Raw genomic sequence first — 25,230 nt, forward strand, 5'->3', positions numbered from 1 at the left:
AGCCACTGCAAAAGCCAAATTCTTAGGGTGACAGCTTGAGGCATGGAGAAGTGTGTTCCCTGAGATGGGTTTGCGGTATATCTACAACTGTACCATCTACACCACCCATGAGTGTCAGATCCAAAAAGTTTATTTGTGTTTAGTTGTATTCAAAGGTAAACCGCAGACCCAAATTGTTGGTATTCAAATAATCCACAAATGGCTGTATCTGTACAACTGCCCCCAACCAAATAAGCAAGAGGTCGTCTATAAAACGCTTATACAGACCAATGTATGGTCTAAAAGCATTTCTATCCCCAAAGATGTGCATCAACTCCCACCATCCAAGATATAAGTTAGTGTAGGAGGAAGCGAATTTCGCCCCATAGCCGTACCTATTTTTTTAAAATAGAGGTTTTTTTAATAGGCAAAAGATCTAAAATTACTTTTGGGCAATGCCCTACCAAATGCCCTTATAAAAGCTATTGCTATAGTAACTTTTAGTGTTAGTATAGGTTGTTTTTTTATTTTGGGGTGGATCTTTTTTTAAAATGGGACTTTAGTATAGGCATAACTGTATTTTTTTTGTTTTTTGTTTGGTAATGTGTTTTTTTTTTTGTTTCAGTAATTTTAGAGTTGCTATTTTTTTAACTCAGGAGGTGTTAGCTTAGAGGTCTGGTGGGTAAGCTGTTAGGTAGTTAAGTAGTGTAGGGGTAGTTTGCCTTGGGAGGTTGTGACGAATTAGGGGTTCATAGGTTATGGGGCTTATTGCACTAAAGGGTTGTGGCAGTTTAGGGGTTAATAGGTTAGGGGGCTTATTGCAATGGGGAGTTGTGGCGGTTAATGGGTTAATAGGTTAGGGGGTGTTAGGTCTTTAGGTTATGGCAGATTAGGGATTAATAGTGTAGGTTGCTCTGGGAGTGAGGGCACGTAAAGAGATTAGTGTAGCATTGCATTTATATACAATGTTAAAATTATATTCATTGTCATGTATAATGCATATCATTTTAAGTATTGTATATCATTTTAAATGTAGTTATTTTAGCTTGTTAATTTTATTATTTTAAACATAAATACAACCCCAGTTCTGAAAAAATTGGGGACAGTATGGAAAATGCAAAAAAAAAAAAAAAGCGCCCATATGCTTAATAAGTGTTATTTAAAGAAAAAGTGATGTTACACTGTGGTGAACATTTGACTGTCCCAACTTTTCTGGAGTGTGTTGCAGTCATCAGATTTGAAATAAGTGTATATTATCAAAAATACACAAAGTAAAACATCAAATAATGTGTTAATAATCGGGTAGATTACGAGTTTTTGTCGGTAAGGCTTGTGTTGCTAACGAGCCTTTTTTTTAACGCTCCCTTAAGACAATGCTGGTATTACAGTTTTTTTTTAAACCTGGCGTTAGCCGCAAAAAGGTGAGCGTAGAGCAAAATTTAGCTCCACATCTCACCTCAATACCAGTGTTGCTTACGGTAGCGGTGAGCTGGCTAAACGTGCTCGTGCACTATTTCTCCATAGGAAACAATGGGGCTGAGCCGGCTGAAAAAAAACCTAACACCTGCAAAAAAGCAGCGTTCAGCTCCTAACGCAGCCCCATTGATTCCTATGGGGAAAGGAATTTTATGTCTACATCTAACACCCTAATATGAACCCCGAGTCTAAACACCCTTAATATTACACTTATTAACCCCTAATCTGCCATCCCCGACATCACCAACACCTGCTTTATATTATTAACCCCTAATCTGCCTCTCCGGACACCGCCGCCACCTACATTATACTTATGAACCCCTAATCTGATGCCCCCAACATCGCTGACACCTACATTTTATTTATTAACCCCTAATCTGCCCCTCCAACATCGCCGCAACTATATTAAATGTATTAACCCCTAATCTGCCGCCGCCAACGTCGCCGCCACTATAATACAGTTATTAACCCATAAACCTAAGTCTAACCCTAACACCCCCTAATTTAAATACAATTTTAAAAAAAACTAAATAAAATTACTACAATTAAATAAATTATTCCTATTGAAAACTAAATACTTACCTATAAAATAAACCATAAGATAGCTACAATTTAACTAATAGTTACATTGTAGCTATTTTAGGATTTATTTTTATTTTACAGGCAACTTTGTATTTATTTTAACTAGGTACAATAGTTATTAAATAGTTATTAACTATTTAATAACTACCTAGCTAAAATAAAAACAAATTTACCTGTAAAATAAATACTAACCTAAGTTACAATTACACCTAACACTACACTATCATTAAATTAATTACATAAACTACCTACAATTAATTACAATTAAATAAACTAAAGTACGAAAAACAACAAACACTAAATTACAGAAAATAAAAAAAATAATTACAATTTTTTTAAACTAATTACACCTACTCTAATCCCCCTAATAAAATAAAAAGCCCCCAAAAATAATAAAAATCCCTACCCTATACTAAATTACAAATAGCCCTTAAAAGGGGCTTTTGCGGGGCATTGCCCCAAAGTAATCAGCTCTTTTACCTGTAAAAAAAAAATACAATACCCCCCCAACATTAAAACCCACACACCCAACCCTACTCTAAAACCCACCCAATACCCCCTTAATAAAACCTAACAATACCCCCTTGAAGATCACCCTACCTTGAGCCGTCTTCACTCAGCCGGGCACAAGTGGACCTCCAGACCGGCAGAAGTCTTCATCTGATCCGGGCAGAAGAGGACCTCCAGACCGGCAGAAGTCTTCATCCAGGTGGCATCTTCTATCTTCATCCATCCGGAGCGGAGCAGGTCCATCTTCAATCCAGACGACGCAGAGCATCCTCTTCAAACGAAGTCCAAGCGAAAAATGAAGGTTCCTTTAAATGACGTCATCCAAAACGGCGTCCCTTGAATTCCGATTGGCTGATAGGATTCAATTAGCCAATCGGAATTAAGGTAGGAAAAATCCTATTGGCAGATGCAATCAGCCAATAGGATTGAGGTCGCATTCTATTGGCTGATTGCATCAGCCAATAGGATTTTTCCTACCTTAATTCCGATTAGCTGATAGAATCCTTAGGGTTTATTTTATAGGTAAGTATTTAGTTTTAAATAGGAATAATTTAGTTAATTGTAGTTATTTTATTTAGATTTATTTAAATTATATTTAAGTTAGGGGGGTGTTAGGGTTAGACTTAGTTTTAGGGGTTAATACCTTTAATATAGTAGCGGCGACGTTGGGGGTGGCAGATTAGGGGTTAATAAATGTAGGTAGGTGTCGGCGATGTTAGTGATGGCAGATTAGGGGTTAATAAAATGTAACTAGTGTTTGCGAGACGGCAGTGTGGCGGTTTAGGGGTTAATATATTTATTAAAGTGGCGGTGATGTCCGTTCTGCAGATTAGGGGTTAAACTTTTTATTAAAGTGTTTCCGATGTGGGGGGGGGGCCTCGGTTTAGGGGTTAATAGGTAGTTTATGGGTGTTAGTGTACTTTTTAGCACTTTAGTTAAGAGTTTTCTGTTACGGCGTTAGCCCATAAAACTCTTAACTACTGACAAGGAGTCTTGACAGGAGAGGGTGTACCGCTCACTTCTTCCAAGACTCGTAATACCGGCATTATGCAAGTCCCATAGAAAAGATAGGATACGCAATTGACGTAAGTGGATTTGCGGTAAGCTTGAGTCGTGGAAAAAAAGTGAGCGGTACACCTGTACCTGCCTGACTCGTAATACAAGCGGGCGTTACAAAGCAGCGTTGGGACCTCTCAACGCTGCTTTTTAAGGCTAACACAAGACTCGTAATCTAGGCGAATGTGTTTTCAATATAGTACAGGGTGAATAGAATTTTCAAATGACTCTGTTTATTTATGTTTAAAATGATAAAATTAACATGCAAAAATAACTACATTTTAAATTATATACAGTACTTAAAATAATATGCATTATACATGACCATGCATATCATTTTACTATTGTATATAAATGTAGCGACATAGCTCCTATAGTTATAATAGGGAGGTTTTTTAGTCATGTAGATTGCAGACATGACGTAGGTGTAGGCATTACAGGGGGAGTATAGGGAAGACATGACGTAGGTGTAGGCAGTCTGTGGGAATTAGCTAGGAGTTCCAGGGGAGTGTAGTTAAGAATGACGTAGGTGTAGTCAGTATTAGTTAGTTGGGCATTTCAGAGGGAGTATAGCTAAAATATGATGTAGGTGCAGACATTCTGTGGGAGTTAGTCGGGTGTTCCAGGGGAGCATCCTGCACTTTGTTTGGGATATATAGTCAGCAGTGAGATATATTCCAATCTCTGAAGTACAGGTTACGAGTAGCGTGTCAGTCATGTTTGTCTCGCCACCTTTTAAGTGGCAATACTTTACAGTGTGAGGCAGGTAGTGTAGGTGTGGTTACAGTAAGGTCACACAGGCATTATTTGAGGTGCTCCTATGCAGAAATCGAACATGGTTTCAGTGAGCACACTGTTTGTGCTGCGTAGGAAAACGTCAAATACACCCCCCAATGCCGGCGGACTTTTGCAGAAGCTGCAATCTCTATTATTTCCTATGGGAGACACATCGCCACTCATCAGCACTTTGCAGACCCGCCCCATTTTTTACAATATGTTGAAGGACTGTGAGGACGATGAGGCCTGAAAGGCAGTTTCTCATCGGCCTGCCAATGCTTTGAAAATCGGGCCTTATAGAGAACTACTGTAAAAACAGAATTTATGCTTACCTGATAAATTACTTTCTCCAACGGTGTGTCCGGTCCACGGCGTCATCCTTACTTGTGGGAATATCTCTTCCCCAACAGGAAATGGCAAAGAGTCCCAGCAAAGCTGCCCATATAGTCCCTCCTAGGCTCCGCCCACCCCAGTCATTCGACCGACGGACAGGAGGAAAAAAAAAAAACAGGAGAAACTATAGGGTGCCGTGGTGACTGTAGTTAAGAGAAAATAATTAATCAAACCTGATTAAAAAACCAGGGCGGGCCGTGGACCGGACACACCGTTGGAGAAAGTAATTTATCAGGTAAGCATAAATTCTGTTTTCTCCAACATTGGTGTGTCCGGTCCACGGCGTCATCCTTACTTGTGGGAACCAATACCAAAGCTTTAGGACACGAATGAAGGGAGGGAGCAAATCAGGTTACCTAAACTGAAGGCACCACGGCTTGCAAAACCTTTCTCCCAAAAATAGCCTCTGAAGAAGCAAAAGTATCAAATTTGTAAAATTTGGCAAAAGTGTGCAGTGAAGACCAAGTCGCTGCCTTACATATCTGATCAACAGAAGCCTCGTTCTTGAAGGCCCATGTGGAAGCCACAGCCCTAGTGGAGTGAGCTGTGATTCTTTCTGGAGGCTGCCGTCCGGCAGTCTCATAAGCCAATCGGATGATGCTTTTAAGCCAAAAGGAAAGAGAGGTAGAAGTCGCTTTTTGACCTCTCCTTTTACCAGAATAGACGACAAACAGAGAAGAAGTTTGCCTGAACTCTTTTGTAGCTTCTAAATAGAATTTTAGAGCACGGACTACGTCTAAATTGTGTAACAAACGTTCCTTCTTTGAAACTGGATTCGGACACAAAGAAGGAACAACTATCTCCTGGTTAATATTTTTGTTAGAAACAACCTTTGGAAGAAAACCAGGCTTAGTACGCAAAACAACCTTATCTGCATGGAACACCAGATAGGGCGGAGAACACTGCAGAGCAGATAACTCAGAAACTCTTCTAGCAGAAGAAATAGCAACCAAAAACAAAACTTTCCAAGATAACAACTTAATATCTATGGAATGCAGAGGTTCAAACGGAACCCCTTGAAGAACTGAAAGAACTAGATTTAAACTCCAGGGAGGAGTCAAAGGTCTGTAAACAGGCTTGATCCTAACCAGAGCCTGAACAAATGCTTGAACATCTGGCACAGCTGCCAGTCGTTTGTGTAATAAGACAGATAAAGCAGAAATCTGTCCCTTTAGAGAACTCGCTGATAATCCTTTATCCAAACCCTCTTGTAGAAAGGAAAGGATCTTAGGGATTTTGATCTTATTCCATAAGAATCCCTTGGATTCACACCAACAGATATATCTTTTCCATATTTTATGGTAAATTTTTCTAGTTACCGGTTTTCTGGCTTGAACTAGAGTATCTATCACAGAATCTGAAAACCCACGCTTTGATAGAATCAAGCGTTCAATTTCCAAGCCGTCAGCTGGAGGGAGACCAGATTTGGATGTTCGAATGGACCCTGTACAAGAAGATCCTGTCTCAAAGGTAGCTTCCATGGTGGAACCGATGACATATTCACCAGGTCTGCATACCAAGTCCTGCGTGGCCACGCAGGAGCTATCAAGATCACCGAGGCCCTCTCCTGCTTGATCCTGGCTACCAGCCTGGGAATGAGAGGAAACGGTGGAAACACATAGGCTAGGTTGAAGGTCCAAGGCGCTACTAGTGCATCCACTAGAGTCGCCTTGGGATCCCTGGATCTGGACCCGTAGCAAGGAACCTTGAAGTTCTGACGAGACGCCATCAGATCCATATCTGGAATGCCCCATAATTGAGTCAACTGGGCAAAAATCTCCGGGTGGAGTTCCCACTCCCCCGGATGGAATGTTTGACGACTCAGATAATCCGCCTCCCAGTTTTAAACACCTGGGATGTGGATCGCAGATAGGTGGCAGGAGTGATCCTCTGCCCATTTTATTATTTTGGTCACTTCTTTCATCGCCAGGGAACTCCTTGTTCCCCCCTGATGATTGATATAAGCAACAGTCGTCATGTTGTCTGATTGGAATCTTATGAATCTGGCCTTTGCTAGTTGAGGCCAAGCCCTGAGAGCATTGAATATCGCTCTCAGTTCCAGAATGTTTATCGGGAGAAGAGACTCTTCCCGAGACCATAGTCCCTGAGCTTTCAGGGATTCCCAGACTGCGCCCCAGCCCACTAGACTGGCGTCGGTCGTGACGATGACCCACTCTGGTCTGCGGAAGTTCATTCCCTGGGACAGGTGGTCCAGGGTTAGCCACCAACGGAGTGAGTCTCTGGTCTTCTGATCTACTTGAATCACTGGAGACAAGTCTGTATAGTCCCCATTCCACTGTTTCAGCATGCACAGTTGTAATGGTCTTAGATGAATTCGCGCAAAAGGAACTATGTCCATTGCTGCAACCATCAATCCTACTACTTCCATGCACTGAGCTACGGAAGGATGAGGAATAGAATGAAGAACTTGACAAGCGTTTAGAAGTTTTGACTTTCTGACTTCTGTCAGGAAAATCCTCATTTCTAAAGAATCTATAATTGTTCCCAGGAAGGGAACTCTTGTCGACGGAGACAGGGAACTTTTTTCTATGCTCACCTTCCATCCGTGAGATCTGAGAAAGGCCAGAACAATGTCTGTGTGAGCCTTTGCCTTTGAAAGAGACAACACTTGTATTAGAATGTCGTCCAAGTACGGTACTACTGCAATGCCCCTTGGTCTTAGAACCGCTAGAAGGGATCCGAGTACCTTTGTGAAAATCCTTGGAGCAGTGGCTAACCCGAATGGGAGGGCCACAAACTGGTAATGTTTGTCCAGAAAGGCGAACCTTAGGAACTGATGATGTTCTTTGTGGATAGGAATATGTAGATACGCATCCTTTAGATCCACGGTAGTCATAAATTGACCTTCCTGGATTGTGGGTAGAATCGTTCGAATGGTTTCCATTTTGAACGATGGTACTCTGAGAAATTTGTTTAGAATCTTTAAATCCAGAATTGGTCTGAAAGTTCCCTCTTTTTTGGGAACTACAAACAGATTTGAGTAAAATACCATTCCTTGTTCCGCCGTTGGAACTGGGTGTATCACTCCCATCTTTAACAGGTCTTCTACACAATGTAAGAATGCCTGTCTCTTTATTTGGTTTGAGGATAAGTGAGACATGTGGAACCTTCCCCTTGGGGGTAGTTCCTTGAATTCCAGAAGATAACCCTGAGAAACTATTTCTAGTGTCCAGGGATCCTGAACATCTCTTGCCCAAGCCTGAGCAAAGAGAGAGAGTCTGCCCCCTACTAGATCCGGTCCCGGATCGGGGGCTACTCCTTCATGCTGTTTTGTTAGCAGCAGCAGGCTTCTTGGTCTGCTTACCCTTGTTCCAGCCTTGCGTCGGTTTCCAGGCTGGTTTGGTTTGAGAGGCATTACCCTCTTGTTTAGAGGATGCAGAGTTAGAGGCCGGTCCGTTCCTGAAATTGCGAAAGGAACGAAAATTAGACTTATTCTTGGCTTTGAAAGGCCTATCTTGTGGGAATGCATGGCCCTTTTCCCCAGTGATGTCTGAAATAATCTCTTTCAATTCTGGCCCAAAGAGAGTCTTACCCTTGAAGGGGATATTAAGCAATTTTGTCTTGGAAGATACATCCGCTGACCAAGACTTTAGCCAAAGCGCTCTGCGCGCCACAATTGCAAACCCTGAATTTTTCGCCACTAATCTAGCTAGTCGCAAAGCGGCATCTAAAATAAAAGAATTAGCCAACTTGAGTGCGTGAACTCTGTCCATAACCTCCTCATACGGAGTCTCTCTACTGAGCGACTTTTCTAGTTCCTCGAACCAGAACCACGCTGCTGTAGTGACAGGAACAATGCACGAAATGGGTTGCAGGAGGTAACCTTGCTGTACAAAAATCTTTTTAAGCAAACCCTCCAATTTTTTATCCATAGGATCTTTGAAAGCACAATTATCCTCGATAGGAATAGTAGTGCACTTGTTTAAAGTAGAAACTGCCCCCTCGACCTTAGGGACTGTCTGCCATAAGTCCTTTCTGGGGTCGACCATAGGAAATAATTTCTTAAATATAGGAGGGGGGACAAAAGGTATGCCGGGCTTCTCCCACTCCTTATTCACTATATCCGCCACCCGCTTGGGTATAGGAAAAGCGTCAGGGTGCACCGGAACCTCTAGGAACTTGTCCATCTTGCATAATTTTTCTGGAATGACCAGGTTGTCACAATCATCCAGAGTAGATAACACCTCCTTAAGCAGTGCGCGGAGATGCTCTAATTTAAATTTAAATGTCACAACATCAGGTTCTGCCTGTTGAGAAATTTTACCTGAATCTGAAATTTCCCCATCCGACAAAACCTCCCTCATGACCCCTTCAGATTGGTGTGAGGGTATGACAGAGTAATTATCATCAGCGCCCTCCTGCTCTACAGTGTTTAAAACAGAGCAATCACGCTTTCTCTGATATGCAGGCATTTTGGATAAAATATTTGCTATGGAGTTATCCATTACTGCCGTTAATTGTTGCATAGTAATAAGCATTGGCGCGCTAGAAGTACTAGGGGCCTCCTGCATGGGCAAAACTGGTGTAGACACAGAAGGAGATGATGTAGAACTATGTCTACTCCCTTCATCTGATGAATCATCTTGGGCAACTTTACTATCTGTGGCAATACTGTCCTTACTTTGTTTGGACGCTATGGCACAATTATCACACAATTTTGAAGGGGGACACACTTTGATCTTCAAACATATAGAACATAGCTTATCTGAAGGTGCAGACATGTTAAACAGGCTTAAACTTGTCAAAAAAGTACAAAAAAACGTTTTAAAACAAAACCGTTACTGTCTCTTTAAATTTTAAACAGTGCACACTTTATTACTGAATATGTGAAAAAGTATGAAGGAATTGTTCAAAATTTACCAAATTTTCACCACAGTGTCTTAAAGCATTCAAAGTATTGCACACCAATTTTCAGAGCTTTAACCCGGTTACAGTTTTAACCCCTCTACAGTCCCAGCTGCAGCCTTTGCTGCGACTTTACCAAACCCAGGGGGGAATACGATACCAGCTGAAGCCTTCTAGGAACTTTTCCAACTACTTTCAGATCCTCACTCATGCATCTGCATGTCTTGCTCTCAAAAGTAACTGCGCAGTAATGGCGCGAAAATGAGGCTCAGCCTACAACTGGGAAGGCCCTTCCTGACTGGAAAGGTGTCTAACACAGTGCCTGACGTTAAAAAATGTTCCCCAAGCTTATAAGTGTGAATTACAAGCATAAACATGTATAAAAAGCCCAAATAAAGCAATCGATTTTGCCCATAAAAGTGTCTACCAGTTTTATAGCCCATATTAAGCCCTTTATTCTGTTTGAGACTAAGAAAATGGCTTACCGGTCCCCATGAGGGGAAATGACAGCCTTCCAGCATTACACAGTCTTGTTAGAAATATGGCTAGTCATACCTTAAGCAGAAAAGTCTGCTAACTGTTTCCCCCAACTGAAGTTACTTCATCTCAACAGTCCTATGTGGAAACAGCAAACGATTTTAGTTACTGTCTGCTAAAATCATCTTCCTCTCACAAACAGAACTCTTCATCTTTTTCTGTTTCAGAGTAAATAGTACATACCAGCACTATTTTAAAATAACAAACTCTTGATAGTAGAATTAAAAAACTACAACTAAACACCACATACTCTTAACCATCTCCGTGGAGATGTTGCCTGTGCAACGGCAAAGAGAATGACTGGGGTGGGCGGAGCCTAGGAGGGACTATATGGACAGCTTTGCTGGGACTCTTTGCCATTTCCTGTTGGGGAAGAGATATTCCCACAAGTAAGGATGACGCAGTGGACCAGACACACCAATGTTGGAGAAATTAGAATTAAAAATTAACGTTTTATTGCTTATCTCTCCTAAACCCCACTGGGAGTGTAATATCTTCTGCTGCCTATGTTTACACAGTTTTTCTATAGCCTATACCTAAGTATAGAAACATTTAGTATAAGAAAGGATACCAAAGGCAAAATCAGCTATTTCAAATGCTGATATAATGGTAAAGGAGTTATTCATAAACCATTTAATACACTCCAGCAGGTAAAATGGATCTTTGGGAACAAATTAAAGGGAAGACAATTTTAGGGTAAACTGTCCGTTTAATTTATTATATCAAGGCAAGTGATAACTTTCTGTATCCCAATTTTGTGGAGAATTAATAACATGAGCTTTATATTCCTTTAAGGGACACGTTTTAAGATAAACAAACAAATTATTACCCATCTTCCAAAAACCCTAGAGCAGTTGTAATATTCAGATGCCATCACAACTCTGCCGGTTTTACTTTTTTACCTATTTAGGAAGATTAGAATACTGACCAAGACACACATAAGCAGATTCGAACATAAAATATGCACATTATCTGCTCATAATGACGTTTCCTAACAAGAACAAAAGGTGATGAGACAATTATAGAAAAGCAGGTAAAGTATTATAAATAATTTGTGTTACTTGTGAATATCTGTGATGCAAATGCAAATAAACAGAACAGGTGTTGATTAAGATCTCTGGATCATAATACTTCATACATCAATGGATTATAAAACTGTAGTGTTTGTGGAATGTTAAAGGGATCAGAAATCCAAAAAATGTTCATTTGTGATTCTGACAGAGAATACTGTTTTAAAAAGTTTCCAATTTACTTCTATTATAAAATTTGCTTAGTTCCCATGATATTCTGTGTTGAAGAGATACCTAGGTAGGTATCTAAAGCACTACATGGCAGGAAATAGTGCTGCTATCTAGTGTTCTTGCAAATGGATATAATTCTTACAAAACTGCTGAAATACAGTGCTCCAGACACATGCATGCTTCTGAGCCTACACACATTTTTCAAATAAAGATACAAAGGGAACAAGTTAAAGGGACAGTGTACCCTACATTTTTCTTCCCTTTTAATTTGTTCCCAATGATCCATTTTATCTGCTGGTTTTGAAACACCTGATTTTGCCTGTGGTATCCCTACCTATACTGAAAGTTTTGCACACTTACATATTGGCTATAAAAAGGCTATGTAAACATAACTAGGAGAAGAAACTGCACTCCTAGTGGGGAATATGAGAGATAAGTATTAAAGTGATGGTAAATGTTAGCATTAGTGAAACACTAGGATTTACCATTGGAACAAATAAAGGGGACTTTCAGTCATGAAGTATAAAATACTTCATGCTGAAAGCTCCTTTATTTGTTTGCAGCGTTCACCTCACTAAGCTGCTTCAGCAGCACACGGCAGAACGCTATTTGGCTGAGAAGTGACGTTTTCACCTCTTAGCCAATAGCCGTGCAGGAAATCTGGCGCCAGATGGCGCAAAGCCGTATTTCCCATACGGCTATTAGCTAAGAGTTGGAAACATCACATGTCCGCCACCTAGCGCTCTGCCGTGGGATGCCTGAGCAGCTCAGTGCGGCGAATGCTGCAAACAAAGAAAGAAGCTTTCAGCATGAAGTATTTTATACTCTGTGACTGAAAGTCCCCTTTATTTGTTCCAATGGTAAATCCTAGCGTTTCAGAAACTCTAGGATTTACCATCACTTTAAATGTTAATTTTCAATTGTTCTAAATATTGGGCTTTGGTTAGAGTTGCTATAAAGGAGGACACTTATGAAAAATACATATGTCAGGGGCTGTTTAAAAAAATGTTTTGTATAATGTTCCATTTTAAGAACCTTGACGTGTATTTTTCATATATAGTATGGCAACCCTAGCTTTGGTTTACAGACATAAGCATGTGTGTACAGAAAGTGATAACATAATGAGATGTGATTTCCCTGCAAGCTCAACCCATTTTAATGGGTTGTGGTTTTAAAGAACAAAAAACAGCTATTTCATAAACAGATATAAACATAAAGTTATACATTTTTCATACATACTCTGCAACTGGTAACACAAGTAATTGGAAATACACTTAGGGAAATCAATTTTACAGTGCAATGTCCCTGTAAGTGTTGACATTTTTTAGTATAAGTGGTGTTTCAACAGACAAAATGATCTATTTCAAATGATGAAAATAATGGTAAAGGAGTTGTTTATATAAAATAACAGTAATAATTATAATGCACTCCAGCAGGTAAAAAGGAATATTGTGAACACATTAATGGGGAGAATGTTTTACAGTTTACTGCTCCTTTAAATATGATAATAGAAATACATTGGAAAGTTGCTTTTTTTTAAATGTATGCTTTATCTGAATAATGAAAGAAACAATTTGGGCTCTGTGTCCCTTTAATAGTGTATGAGAAGCAATATATAATTATAAAACAGCAGCTAGTCCCTTTAAATTTCAGGTAGTAATGATGTTAATCAAATTTCTAAAGGAAGGTAAAAACAAAATGTATGCTTCTAGAATACAAAAGATAGAGGGCGCCACATGGTGCAGATCAAACTAGCAAGGGATAGAATATGGTGGTATGCAGATAACCTACTCACGTGATGGAATGCACAAACATCAGCAACGCGTTTCTCCGTGTCACAGCACGGTTTCATCAGGCTATCAATGCTAGCTTGGGTATTGGTTCCCACTAGTAACTGAATGACGTTGTGTACTCTCCATATCTTTGGAAAGAATACAAAATTTAGGCTTACCTGATACATTTCTTTCTTTCCGGATATGGAGAGTCCACGACATCATTCAATTACTAGTGGGAATATCATTCCTGGCCAGCAGGAGGAGGCAAAGAGCACCACAGCAAAGCTGTTAAGTGTGACTCCCCTAACCATAATCCCCAGTAATTCGACCGAAGGGAAATGGAAAAGGAATAACACAAAGGTGTAGAGGTGCCGGTGGTTTAGTAAAAAAATAACTGTCTTAATATAGGGTGGGGTCGTGGACTCTCCATATCCAAAAGGAAAGACATTTATCAGGTAAGCATACATTTTGTATTCTTTCCAAAGATATGGAGAGTGCACAACGTCATTCAATAACTAGTGGGAACCAATACCCAAGCTAGAGGACACAGAATGAACAGGGAGGGAGAACAAGACAGGCAGACCTAAACAGAAGGCACCACCTCTTGAAGAACCTTTCTCACAAAAGAGGCCTCAGCTGAGGCAAAAGTATCAAATTTGGAAACTTTGGAAAAAGTATGATGAGAGGACCAAGTTGCAGTCTTGCAAATCTGTTCCACAGAAGCTTCATTTTTGAAAGCCCAAGAAGAGGAGACAGCCCTAGTGGAATGAGCTGTAATTCTCTCAGGAGGCTGCTGTCCAGCAGTCTCATAAGCAAAACGAATTATACTTCTCAACCAGAGGGAAAGAGAAGTAGCAGTAGCCTTTTGACCCTTACGCTTTCCTGAGAAACAAACCAACAGGGCAGAAGACTGGCGAAAATCCTTAGTCGTCTGTATGTAGAATTTTAGAGCACGCACAATATCCAAGTTGTGCAACAGACGTTCTTTATGAGAAGAAGGATTGGGACACAGAGAAGGAACAACAATTTCCTGATTAATATTACTATCCGAAACCGCCCTATCCGCATGAAAGATAAGGTAAGGCGAATCACACTGCAAAGCTGAGAGTTCCGAAATTCTCCGAGCAGAAGAGATAACAATAAGAAACAAAACCTTCCAAGATAGCAACTTAATATCTATGGAATGCTTTGGCTCAAACGGAGCCTGCTGCAAAATTTTAAGAACAAGATTAAGGCTCCAAGGAGGAGCAACAAGTTTAAACACAGGCCTGATTCTGACCAGGGCCTGACAAAAAGATTGAACATCTGGCACATCTGCCAGATGCTAGTGTAACAAAATAGATAATGCACAAATCTGACCTTTCAGAGAACTGACTGAGAACCCTTTCTCCAGACCTTCCTGGAGAAAAGACAAAATTCTAGGAATCCTGACCCTTCTCCAAGAGTAGCCCTTAGATTCACACCAATAAAGATATTTACGCTATACCTTATGGTTAATTTTTCGAGTAACAGGCTTGCGAGCCTGGATCATGGTCTCAATGACCGACTCAGAAAATCCACGCTTAGACAAAACTAAGTGTTAATCTCCAAGCAGTCAGCTTCAGAGAAACGAGATTTGGGTGGAGGAATAGACCCTGAGTTAGAAGGTCTTACAGAGGAAACAGGTATGCTAGATCAAAATCCCAAGGAACCGCCAGAGCATCTATCAGAGCGGCCTAAGGATCTCTTGACCTTGAACCTTAAAAGCTTGGCGTTCGGCCGAGACGCCATCAGATCCAACTCCGGTACCCCCCATTTGAGGGTTAACCTGGAGAACACCTCTGGATGGTGAGCCCACTCCCCAGGATGAAATGTCTGTCTGCTCAGGAAATCCGCTTCCCAGTTGTCTACTCCAGGAATGTGGATGGCAGATAGACAACAATTGTGAGCTTCTGCCCACTGAATAATCCATGCCACCTCCTTCATGGCTAAGGAACTCCAAGTTCCTCCCTGGTGGTTGATGTAAGCCACTGAGGTGATGTTGTCTGACTGAAACCTGATAAACCGGGCTAAGGACAATTGAGGCCAAGCTATCAGAGCATTGTAAATTTCTCTCAATTCCAAGATGTTTATGGGGAGAGCAGACACCTCCTGAGTCCATAGTCCCTGCACCTTTAACGAGTCCCAGACTGCTCCCCAGCCTAGCAGGCTGGTGTCTGTGGTCACAATCACCCAGGAAAGTCTCCAGAAGCAAGTGCCCTGAGACAGATGGTCCTGAGAAAGTCACTACGGTAGAGAGTCTCTTGTCGACTGGTCTAGATCTATCCTCTGAGACAGATCCGAATAGTCTCCGTTCCATTGTCTGAGCATGCATAATTAAATGGAATTGAGCAAAGGGAATGATGTCCATGGAAGCGACCATCAGACCAATTACTTCTATACATTGAGCCACTGATGGCCGCACAGTAGACTGTAGAGAGAGGCAAGATGAGAGAATTCTGGATTCTCTGATCTCCGTCAGAATTTTTTTTATAGATAGGGAATCTATTATGGTCCCTAAGAAAAACACCCTTGTAGCTGGAACAAGGGAACTCATTTCTAGATTCACTTTTCAACCGTGGGAACGTAGAAAAGACAACAAGATCTCTGTATGAGAGTTTGATTGTTGAAAAGATGGTGCCTGAACCAATATGTCATCCTGCATGCCCCTGGACCTGATCACTGCCAAGAGAGCCCTCAGAACCTTTGAGAAAATTCTGGGAGCTGTGGCAAGGCCAAACAGAAGAGCCACAAGCTGAAAGTGTTTGTCTAGAAAGGCGAATCTCAGGAATTTGTGATGATCCCTGTGGATGGGAACATGAAGATATGCGTCCTTCAGGTCTATAGTCATCATGAACTGACCCTCTTGGACCAAAGGAAGAATGGAACGAATGGTTTCCATTTTTAAGGATGGTACCCTGAGAAACTTGCTGTGGCACTTTAGGTCTAAAATGGGTTGAAAAGTTCCCTCTTTTTTGGGCACCACAAACAAATTTTAATAGAATCCTAGTCCCTGTTCCTTTACTGGAACTGAAACAATCACTCCCAGGGAGGAAAGGTCCTGAACGCAGTTCAAGAATGCCTATCTTTTTAATTGGTCTGCAGATAATCTTGAGAGGTGGAATCTGCCCCTGGTAGGGAAAGTTTTGAATTCTATTTTGTAACCCTGAGATACTATGTCCACAGCCCAAGGATCTGGGACATCTTGGCTCCATGCTTAACAAAACAGGGAAAGTCTGCCCCCCTCTTGATCCGATCCCGAACCGAGGGCCGATCCTTCATGCTGACTTAGACTCAGCTTCCCCTTATGCCAAGACTGATTTGGCTTCCAAGAAGACTTTGACTGCTCCTGCTTTAAAGAGGGAGGGAGAGGAAGACTTTTGACCTTTGAAGTTACTAAAAGAATGAAAATTACTTTGACGTCCTTTGAGTCTGTTCTTCTTGTCTTGCTGTAGAAAAGACCCTTTTCCACTCGTAATATCAGAAATTATTTCTGCCAGACCAGGTCCGAACAAGGTCTTACCCTTGTAAGGACGCACCAGAAGCTTGGACTTAGAGGTAACATCAGCTGACCAAGATTTTAGCCACAATGCACTACGGGCTAGGACAGTGAAGCCAGACATCTTGGTTCCCAGTCTAATAACTTGCATGTTAGCATCAGAAATAAAGGAATTGGCTAGTTTGAGAGCCTTAATCCTATCTTGTATCTCCTCCAACGTAATCTCTACTAAAATTGATTCAGACAAGGCATTGCACCAATAAGATGCCGCACTTGCTACTAGGGCAATACAAACTGCAGGTTGCCATTGAAGACCTTGATGAACATACATCTTCTTCAAAAAAGATTCCAGCACTTTGTCCATGGGATCCTTAAATTAGCAGCTATCCTCTATAGGGATCGTAGTTCTCTTAGCCAGAGTAGAAATAGCCCCTTCTACTTTAGGCACCGTACGCCAAAAATCAGCAACAGGAAACATCTTTTTGAAAACGAGAGACGGGGAGAAAGGAATCCCTGGCTTCTCATATTCCTGTGAAATAATCTCCATCACACGGTCTGGGACAGGAAAATCTTCCACAGGGGAAGGAACATCATAGTATTTATTAAGTTTACTAGACTTCTTAGGGTTGACAACGACAGAAGTATCGGAGTCGTCCAAAGTAGCCAATACCTCCTTTAACAGTACACAAAGGTGTTCAAGCTTAAATCTGAAGTTTACTTCTTCAGTATCAGATGAAGGAATAATACTGTCCGAATCTGAGATTTCACCCTCAGAGGCTATTGACGTATCCTCCTCATCAGACTTATGAGGGAGGACAATCTGCGTAGCAGTAGGTGGGACAGAAACCTTACTATCTGAATGTCTAATTTTCCTCTTGTGTTTTCCTAGCATTGGAAAAACAGATAATGCTGCAGATACCGCAGAAGATACCTGTGCAGCAAAATCTGCAGGCAAATAAACTCCTCCAGGAGTCTGAGAGGAACTGCAGGGCACTGTATGTGATGCCATATTGGCTTGGGACGTTTGAGGAGAAAGCTGTGGCACTGCCTGAACAGCATTATCCTGAGAGACATTGGGCTCAGTGAGCAACAATTTATCTTTAAATTGAAGTGTTCTAGCTAAGCATGCAGCACAGAATTGCATAGGCAAAACAATTTGTGCCTCTAGGCATAACAAGCATTTGTCAAAAGACACAGAGTCTTCCATGTCCATAATACTAAATAAAAAATTCCCCAAATTGTAGAAATTTTTTAAATACACTGTCACTTTAAGAATTTTTAATACCACAGCCACTTAACGTTATGCAAAAATGCTTTAAAATAATAAACCAATCAGGACCCCTACACCTCAGACAGGCTGAGGTGCCTTACTGTAACACTTATACACAATTTGGCTGCAAGAAGTCTCTAAAAGGATGGTATAGTAGATCGACACTGAAGAGACTGAAATTCAATTATGCCGCTCTGTGAATATCCGACAGCAGAGAGAAGTCACATGAACGACAGAGAGAGAAAAATACGCAGCAAGTAAAAGGCGCACATTTTTCTCTGCCAACAACACCGAAGCTAAATTTACACAAACGCTCAAGCAGTCTGTCAGTTAGCCTGTTCTAGCTAAGCAAGCAAAGAAAACCAACTGCCAAATTTTAAGTTTATACATAAATACCTGTAAAAAACATAAGCCCCACACACATACTAATAAAGTATTTTAACAAAATTAGCCCAAAGAGGAAAAACGTCCCAATAAAGGGAAGATTAACCCCTAGGGGCATATTTATCAAGCTCCGTACGGAGCTTGATGCATCCTGTTTCTGGCGAGCCTTCAGGCTCGCCAGAAACACAAGTTATGAAACAGCGGTCTAAAGACCGCTGCTCCATAACCTGTCCGCCTGCTCTGAGGCAGCGGACAGACATCGCTGGAAATCAACCCGATCAAATATGATTGGGTTGAATGACACCCCCTGCTGGCGGCCTATTGGCCGCAAATCTGCAGGGGGCGGCATTGCACCAGCAGTTCACCAGAACTGCTGGTGCAATGATAAATGCTGAGAATGCATGCTGTCAGCATTTATCGATGTGCAGTGGACATGATCCGCAATATCGGATCATGTCCGCTCGCACAATAATAAATAGGCCTCTATGTCTCAACATACATAATGTGCCTGCCCACTGCCAAAGAGAATCCTGTATAAAGGATTTTAAAAATGTCCCCATCTACTGCATATGAAATATTCTTCTGAAGTGCAAGTCTCCAAGACCTAGAAGACAAAAGCACTTACCTGCAGTCTAGCTGTCCAGCAGGAAGACAGCTCACAAGGCGTGAAAGGACACATTATCCTTACAGAGACCTGTAGAAAAAGAAAGAACAGAGTAACCAACTCTGGCTTTCTGTACCATGGGCAGCAATGTGTTAGGAAACAAAGCAATGACTACCTCACAACTTCCTAACTGCTTAAAAGCCACCACTACTTTACTGAAGAGATTAACATGGACTCAGCTAAACCCAGATCCTTGCTTGCAGGAAAAAGTACCCGAAAATGGAATTAATTTCTTCCGACACCAAACTTCACCTCCTCCATTCACAGAGGCAAAGAGAATGACTGGGGATTATGGGTAGGGGAGTGACACTTAACAGCTTTGCTGTGATGCTCTTTGCCTCCTCCTGCTGGCCAGGAGCGATATTCCCACTAGTAATTGAATGACGTTGTGGACTCTCCATATCGTAGGAAAGAAAAGACAGTTAATTGCATGCTGATATACTACACCAAGACAAAACCTAATTCACTACAGATTTTGGATTATGGTGATGTTCTATGTAGTCTGTTAGCACCTATGTAAATTACCCTTTTACACTTAATTATCTTTGGGGAAAAAAATTATGTTTTTCTTTCTTCTGGGAGAAAATATTTTAGCAAATGGGAAAAAAATCACAAACAAGTAAGTTTGACCAGTGTTTATTTGCATCACTGATAGTGATACCTTTAGACAAGAGATGTGAATAAAATCATTAACATTTTACAATACAATAACATCTTTTCATTTATTGTTTTGTTTTTGAGGTAAAATTTCTAGATATTTTCAATGTGGGATTACAAGAATATAAGAGAATACATTTATTAAAATCTGTCCTAGACAGGAGAACTCTGTTGTGTTTTACTGCGTTCTCTCAATAAATAACGCTGTAATTAAAGGGACGTGAAACACTTAGAGATTGTAATGCACAATGTATAATTATGTGTTGTTCCAAAAATATGCAAGATACTTTTTCCTCTCATTTAACCCTTAAAAACTGTAGCTCTTCCATTTTCTAATAAAACAAATTGGAAGGATAAGCTAGCCACATTTTATACAATAATCACTGGATCATTTGAGAAACTCATTTATATGTGTCTCTAGATGACAAAACAATGTTCATTTTGCTAACAAAATAACAGTTTAATTGCTTTTAAAACATTTATTTTGTATAGAGACATTTTGCAATGCAGTGTTTAATTGTTGAAATATATATATATTAAAATGTTTATGTCCCTTTTAGATTTGTCTCATTATTTTACTATAATTTGTAAAGTTGTAAACTCATGTCACTACCTGATAACAAAATATAAATAAATATTATTCATTCTTGTTTTATTCTGTGATGATAAAAGAAGCTCATTGCTTAAAGGACATTAAACCCAATTTTTTTTCTTTTATGATTCAGATAGAGAATACAATTTTAAAAAGTTTTCAATTTACTTTCAAATTTGCATCGTTCTCATGTTATTCTTTGCTGAAGAGATATCTAGTGCTCTTGCTAATGTATAAAACATTGTTGCTAAACTGCTGCCATATACTGCTGCAGACACATACACTCTTTCTGAATTTACCTTCCTGGTTTTCAACAAAGGATACCAAGAAAATTTGGAAAGTTGTTTAAAATTGTATCTTCTATCTAAATCATGAAAGATTTTTTTTTGGCTTTAATGTCCTTTTAATAAATATGTCTTATATAGTAAAATAAAAAAATCTGGAAGATTTGTTGAGCTGTTGCATAATTATGTACTGTTTTTCAATTAATTAACCCAGACATTACATTTTATCCCAGTATATAATTATTTTCTTTATCTTGGTCCTAAAATAACACTGTGTGAATAAGTTAAGTGTGCAGCACACAATGTGCTAAGAAAAATCCATACAGAATATATTGTATTGTGATACACATACTGATAAAGTTGTTTTTAATATTATCATAAAGTTTCAAAATGGATGCCAACGTAAACTAAATAAATGTATTGTTTTGTTTGCTTGTTTTTTCTTTCTTTACATAATCATGTGACCTGCTTCTACTTTTTATTGAAAGATACACAATTGTAAATAAAATACCATGTAAACCTAAAATGAAAAAAAAAAAAAAATAAGAATAAAAAAGTTTAATTCATAACTTGATTCTTTTTTGTTGACAACAATTTCTTGATTCAATTTATTGCCATATGTAAACATGACAGGATAAAAATTCCTTAATCAATAATGTCCATCCTCACTTCCTAGGGTTGCCACCTCAGCCATGTTTTCCTGGACACTTATGAGTTACACATGCTGCAGGGTGTGCAGGGAGGAACATGTATTGTGTTTCTGGACAGCTCTATTTATATGCACTCTACAGATTCCTCCCTGCACACCCTGCAGCATGTGTAACTTATAAGTGTTCTGTATTTTAAGGGACGGGTGGCAACCCTATCACTTCCTTTTTTGTCCCTGAGGTGAATTAATACAATGACAGGTCATATTAAACTTTTTTTTGCTACATTCACCCAGATGGATCATGTGACTATAATAAAAAATTGATTTATGTGGAGGGTAATATCTAGCATATATTTCCTTCTTTGTCTTTTATCCTCTAAGGGGCCCCAAATATGTTTAGAATTGATGCAGACCTTTGTTTGCTCTTTCTCACCTCACAGTCAAAGCATACATACAATTTCTATTGACATAAGAGAAATTGAAAAACACTATATTAAGAAATAATTGACAGAGAGTTTGCCAAGAGGAAATGGTTGCCTGGCATGTACCTCATTCATATTTTAAATATACTCATTACATTTAACCAATTTTGATCCTCAAAAATCCAATGCCCCTTTAAATGTTGGTCTTTAGACACCTTTCTTAAACATTTTGCGCCAAGTTTATATAGAATCCAGCCAGCACAGATATTTGTAGCAGCAACTTGGAGAAGAAACAAGAAAGGCCGGCCCGTTTTAATTTGCTTGTCAACTGTAACGGCCAAGGCATCTAGGCGAAGCATGCACGGGCTACTAAAAAAATAAAGAAAATCAAACAAACTAACGACATTACTGCGAACAAAAAGAGAAGTCCGGCAAAGAGGGAGGGGCTCATGGGGAGCAGGATCCGGGCCTTCTCGGCAGGGATCATATTTGTAAGATTAAGCATGTATCCAAGGGACCAGGCTATGCTGCTGTTTTCAACCTGGAAAAAAATGAGCGTTCAGATCAGTTTATATAATGGAGGATAAATTGTAATAAATGTGATACACTGCTCCAAAAAGCTGCAGAAATAATATTATGTAATTTAAGGAAACACGTATAATGCTATTTTTAAGCTAGGCCCTATACCAAATGGATATGTGAAAGACTATTATTATTACTGCTGTTTTTATGATCATTATAGTTTGCTAATAGAAAGTCAAACCACATTTTGCAGCACTTTATAAGAGACAATAAATACACCATGAAAACAAAACAAACACAGATTATTAAAGGGACATTTGATAATCATTTTACAAAAGCTATACAGGCATACCTTGGAGATATTATAGGTTCGGTTTTAAAGAAGAAAAGAAAGCTAATATCACAATAAAACAATGATCTTTTTGGTTTCCCAGTGCATATAAAAGTTATGCTTACCCTATACTTGTAGTCTATTAAAGAACCAATAAATACAAAATGATAAAAAGACAACGCAATAGCAATTAGTCTGAATTTCAAATGAGTAGTAGATTTTTGTAGTTATGTCTATTTCCACTAATCCTGTATCATGTGACAGCCATCAGCCAATCACAAATGCATATACGTATATTCTGTGAATTCTTGCACATGCCCAGTAGGAGCTGGTGACTCAAAAAGTGTAAATATAAAAAGACTGTGCACAGTTTGTTAACGTAAGTAAATTGGAAAGTTGTTTAAAATTGCATGCTCTGTCTGAATCATGAAAGTTTAATTTTGACTTGAGTGTCTCTTTAAGTGTGCAATAGCATTATGCCTAAAAAAACTATGTACAAATTAGAAATGCACTGAAACTTTAATTTTAAAATACTTTATTGCTAAAAAATGCTAGCCATCATCAAAGATCATTGATCACAGATAACCATAACAAATCTAATAATAATGAAAAAGTTTGAAATATTGTGATTATTACCAAAATGTGACCCAGAGACAGAAGTGAGCAAATGCTGTTGGAAAAATGGCGAAGATAGACTTGCTTAACAAAGGGTTCCCCCAAACCTTCAATTTGTAAAAAATGGATTATCTGCGAAGCGTTAAATGCTACAGATCTGATCTACTCATCATAATCATTTTTATTTGTATGAATATGCACTCTCACAAATACAACTGTACAGCACTGTATATAACTAGCAAAAATATAAAATTGTGTTTTTATATTGCCCCCAAAGATTGGGGTGCATTATCTGAGATGTGGAAATCTGAGCCTGCAGTATTCTACACAAAGAGTTGTGAAACATATGCCACATCTATTCTTAAGTGGCAACAACAAGAAAGCAACAATTCCTAGGTGTTTTGGGGTGTGTGTCCCTGGATTGCAAAACAATGTTTATAAAACATTTATTTTGTATGTAGACTGTATGCAATGCAGTAGTTCATTTAACGTACATAAATAAAAAAAATTACTTACGGTCAATTTAAAATGATTCATATAATCAACCCAGGGGTGTTTTACAGATTATATAACTGAAGAAAAGCTAGAGTTTGGAAAATCCCCATCTATATTCAAATTCTAATAATAATTACAAATCCCTTTAGAATTCCAAATGTGAATTCATTGTAAACTTACTTCTTTTTGAAAAATTATATTCTGCCAGGATTCAGCATCAAATTTATATCCATGGACCAGAAGATAATAGATGTAATTAGCAGAAAAGCAATAGGATTTTGCATATTTCTCATCAAACTTCGGTATAATTTTTGGAAGCTGCAGGAAAAACAGAGAAATTTACTACTAAATGTTTTATCTTATTTCTGGTGAAACAGACAGTGATAACTCATAGATGTACATTGTTCTAGCATCGCAATAAATATGCCATTATTGCACTCTTACATCACTATACTAGGATCAATAAACTTGGCATTTCAAAAACGCATAAAGGGCCAGATTACAAGCAGAGCTCGACTTCTGCTCTATGCTGGTGTCAGGTAGCACGAGTATTACAAGATGAAAGTAAATATTTATCACTTGCGCGATAACCTGAGGAATGCAAAGAGCAGAAGTTACAATATCGCAACCGTGTTTACATACTCTCCCATAGACTTCAATGGAGAGAGAAAAGTGAAAAAAGCACCAATACTTGAGCGATAACCCGAATCGCCATAAGCCTCCTACTCTATAAAAAAAAACTAACCTTACTTGAAAAATAAAATAACCTACAATTTCTGATAAAAATGTACCATTACTGAAAATAAAAAACCTACCATTACTGAAAAAAATCACCAAAAATAAAAAAAAAACAGTTATGCCTATTCTAAAACCACACTTAAAAAACACCCCAAAATAAAAAAGCTAAACTAACACTAAACTACAACAATAGTCCTTAAAAGGGACTTTTGTAGGGCGTTGCCCTAAAGTGACATAGCTCTTTTTCAATAAAAACAAAAGCAAAAAAAACACACCAATCTTCAAGTACTCTCCTCTCCAAAAAAAAGGCTATCTAAAAAAAAATACTCTAAAAATTACCCTGCATTTGGCTGGGCATTGCCCTTAGAAGGGAATTTAGATCTTTTGCTGCTCAAAATAAAAACAAACCCTAATCTAAAAAATAAAAAACTGAAAAAAATCCTAACACTACACCCCAAAGATGGTACTCACCAAAGTTGAATCCGGGCAGTGGCACTCCATCTTCATCCCAGTGGCGGTCTTCTTATCTTCATGCCAGCAGCGGTCTTCTTATCTTCATCTTATCTTATGACATGACTAAGGGCAGAAGGCCCGAAACGTGGTGTATAATTGTTTCCTCTATGCTGGAATAAACAGTATTTTGAATTAAATCCACAGTACTGCTGGTTTTTCTATTGAATATCTTCATCCCGGCAGCAGTGCTCTTATCTTCATCCATCTTCTTCTCTTCTGTCCCCGCCGTCCTCTAAATGGGGTCACCAGTCGCACACTGAATTTTGAATGTGAGGTAACTCCTTTATATAGGGATACCCTTGTATTCCTATTGGCTGATTATAAATTTTAAATTCAAATCAGCCAATAGAATGAAATATTTTTCCAATAGGAGTGCAAGGGTACC

General features: G+C 39.3%; 1 protein-coding gene across 2 annotated transcripts in view; it reads right to left on the reverse strand.

The window, feature by feature from the left end:
• Positions 1-19,647: 19,647 nt before the first annotated feature.
• The window catches only part of ENTPD3 (ectonucleoside triphosphate diphosphohydrolase 3), a 167,094-nt gene continuing 161,511 nt past the window's right edge, over positions 19,648-25,230 (reverse strand). For both annotated transcript variants that reach the window (XM_053714270.1, XM_053714269.1), the window contains exons 9-10: positions 23,775-23,912; positions 19,648-22,172 (exon numbers count right to left, since the gene is read on the reverse strand). In XM_053714270.1, coding sequence (XP_053570245.1) covers positions 21,978-22,172; positions 23,775-23,912 — 333 coding nt within the window. In that variant the 3' untranslated portion in view covers positions 19,648-21,977. The remainder of the gene's footprint in view (positions 22,173-23,774; positions 23,913-25,230) is intronic.

Source organism: Bombina bombina, chromosome 5, assembly GCF_027579735.1.
Source record: "Bombina bombina isolate aBomBom1 chromosome 5, aBomBom1.pri, whole genome shotgun sequence".
Classification (NCBI taxonomy): Eukaryota; Metazoa; Chordata; class Amphibia; order Anura; family Bombinatoridae; genus Bombina; species Bombina bombina.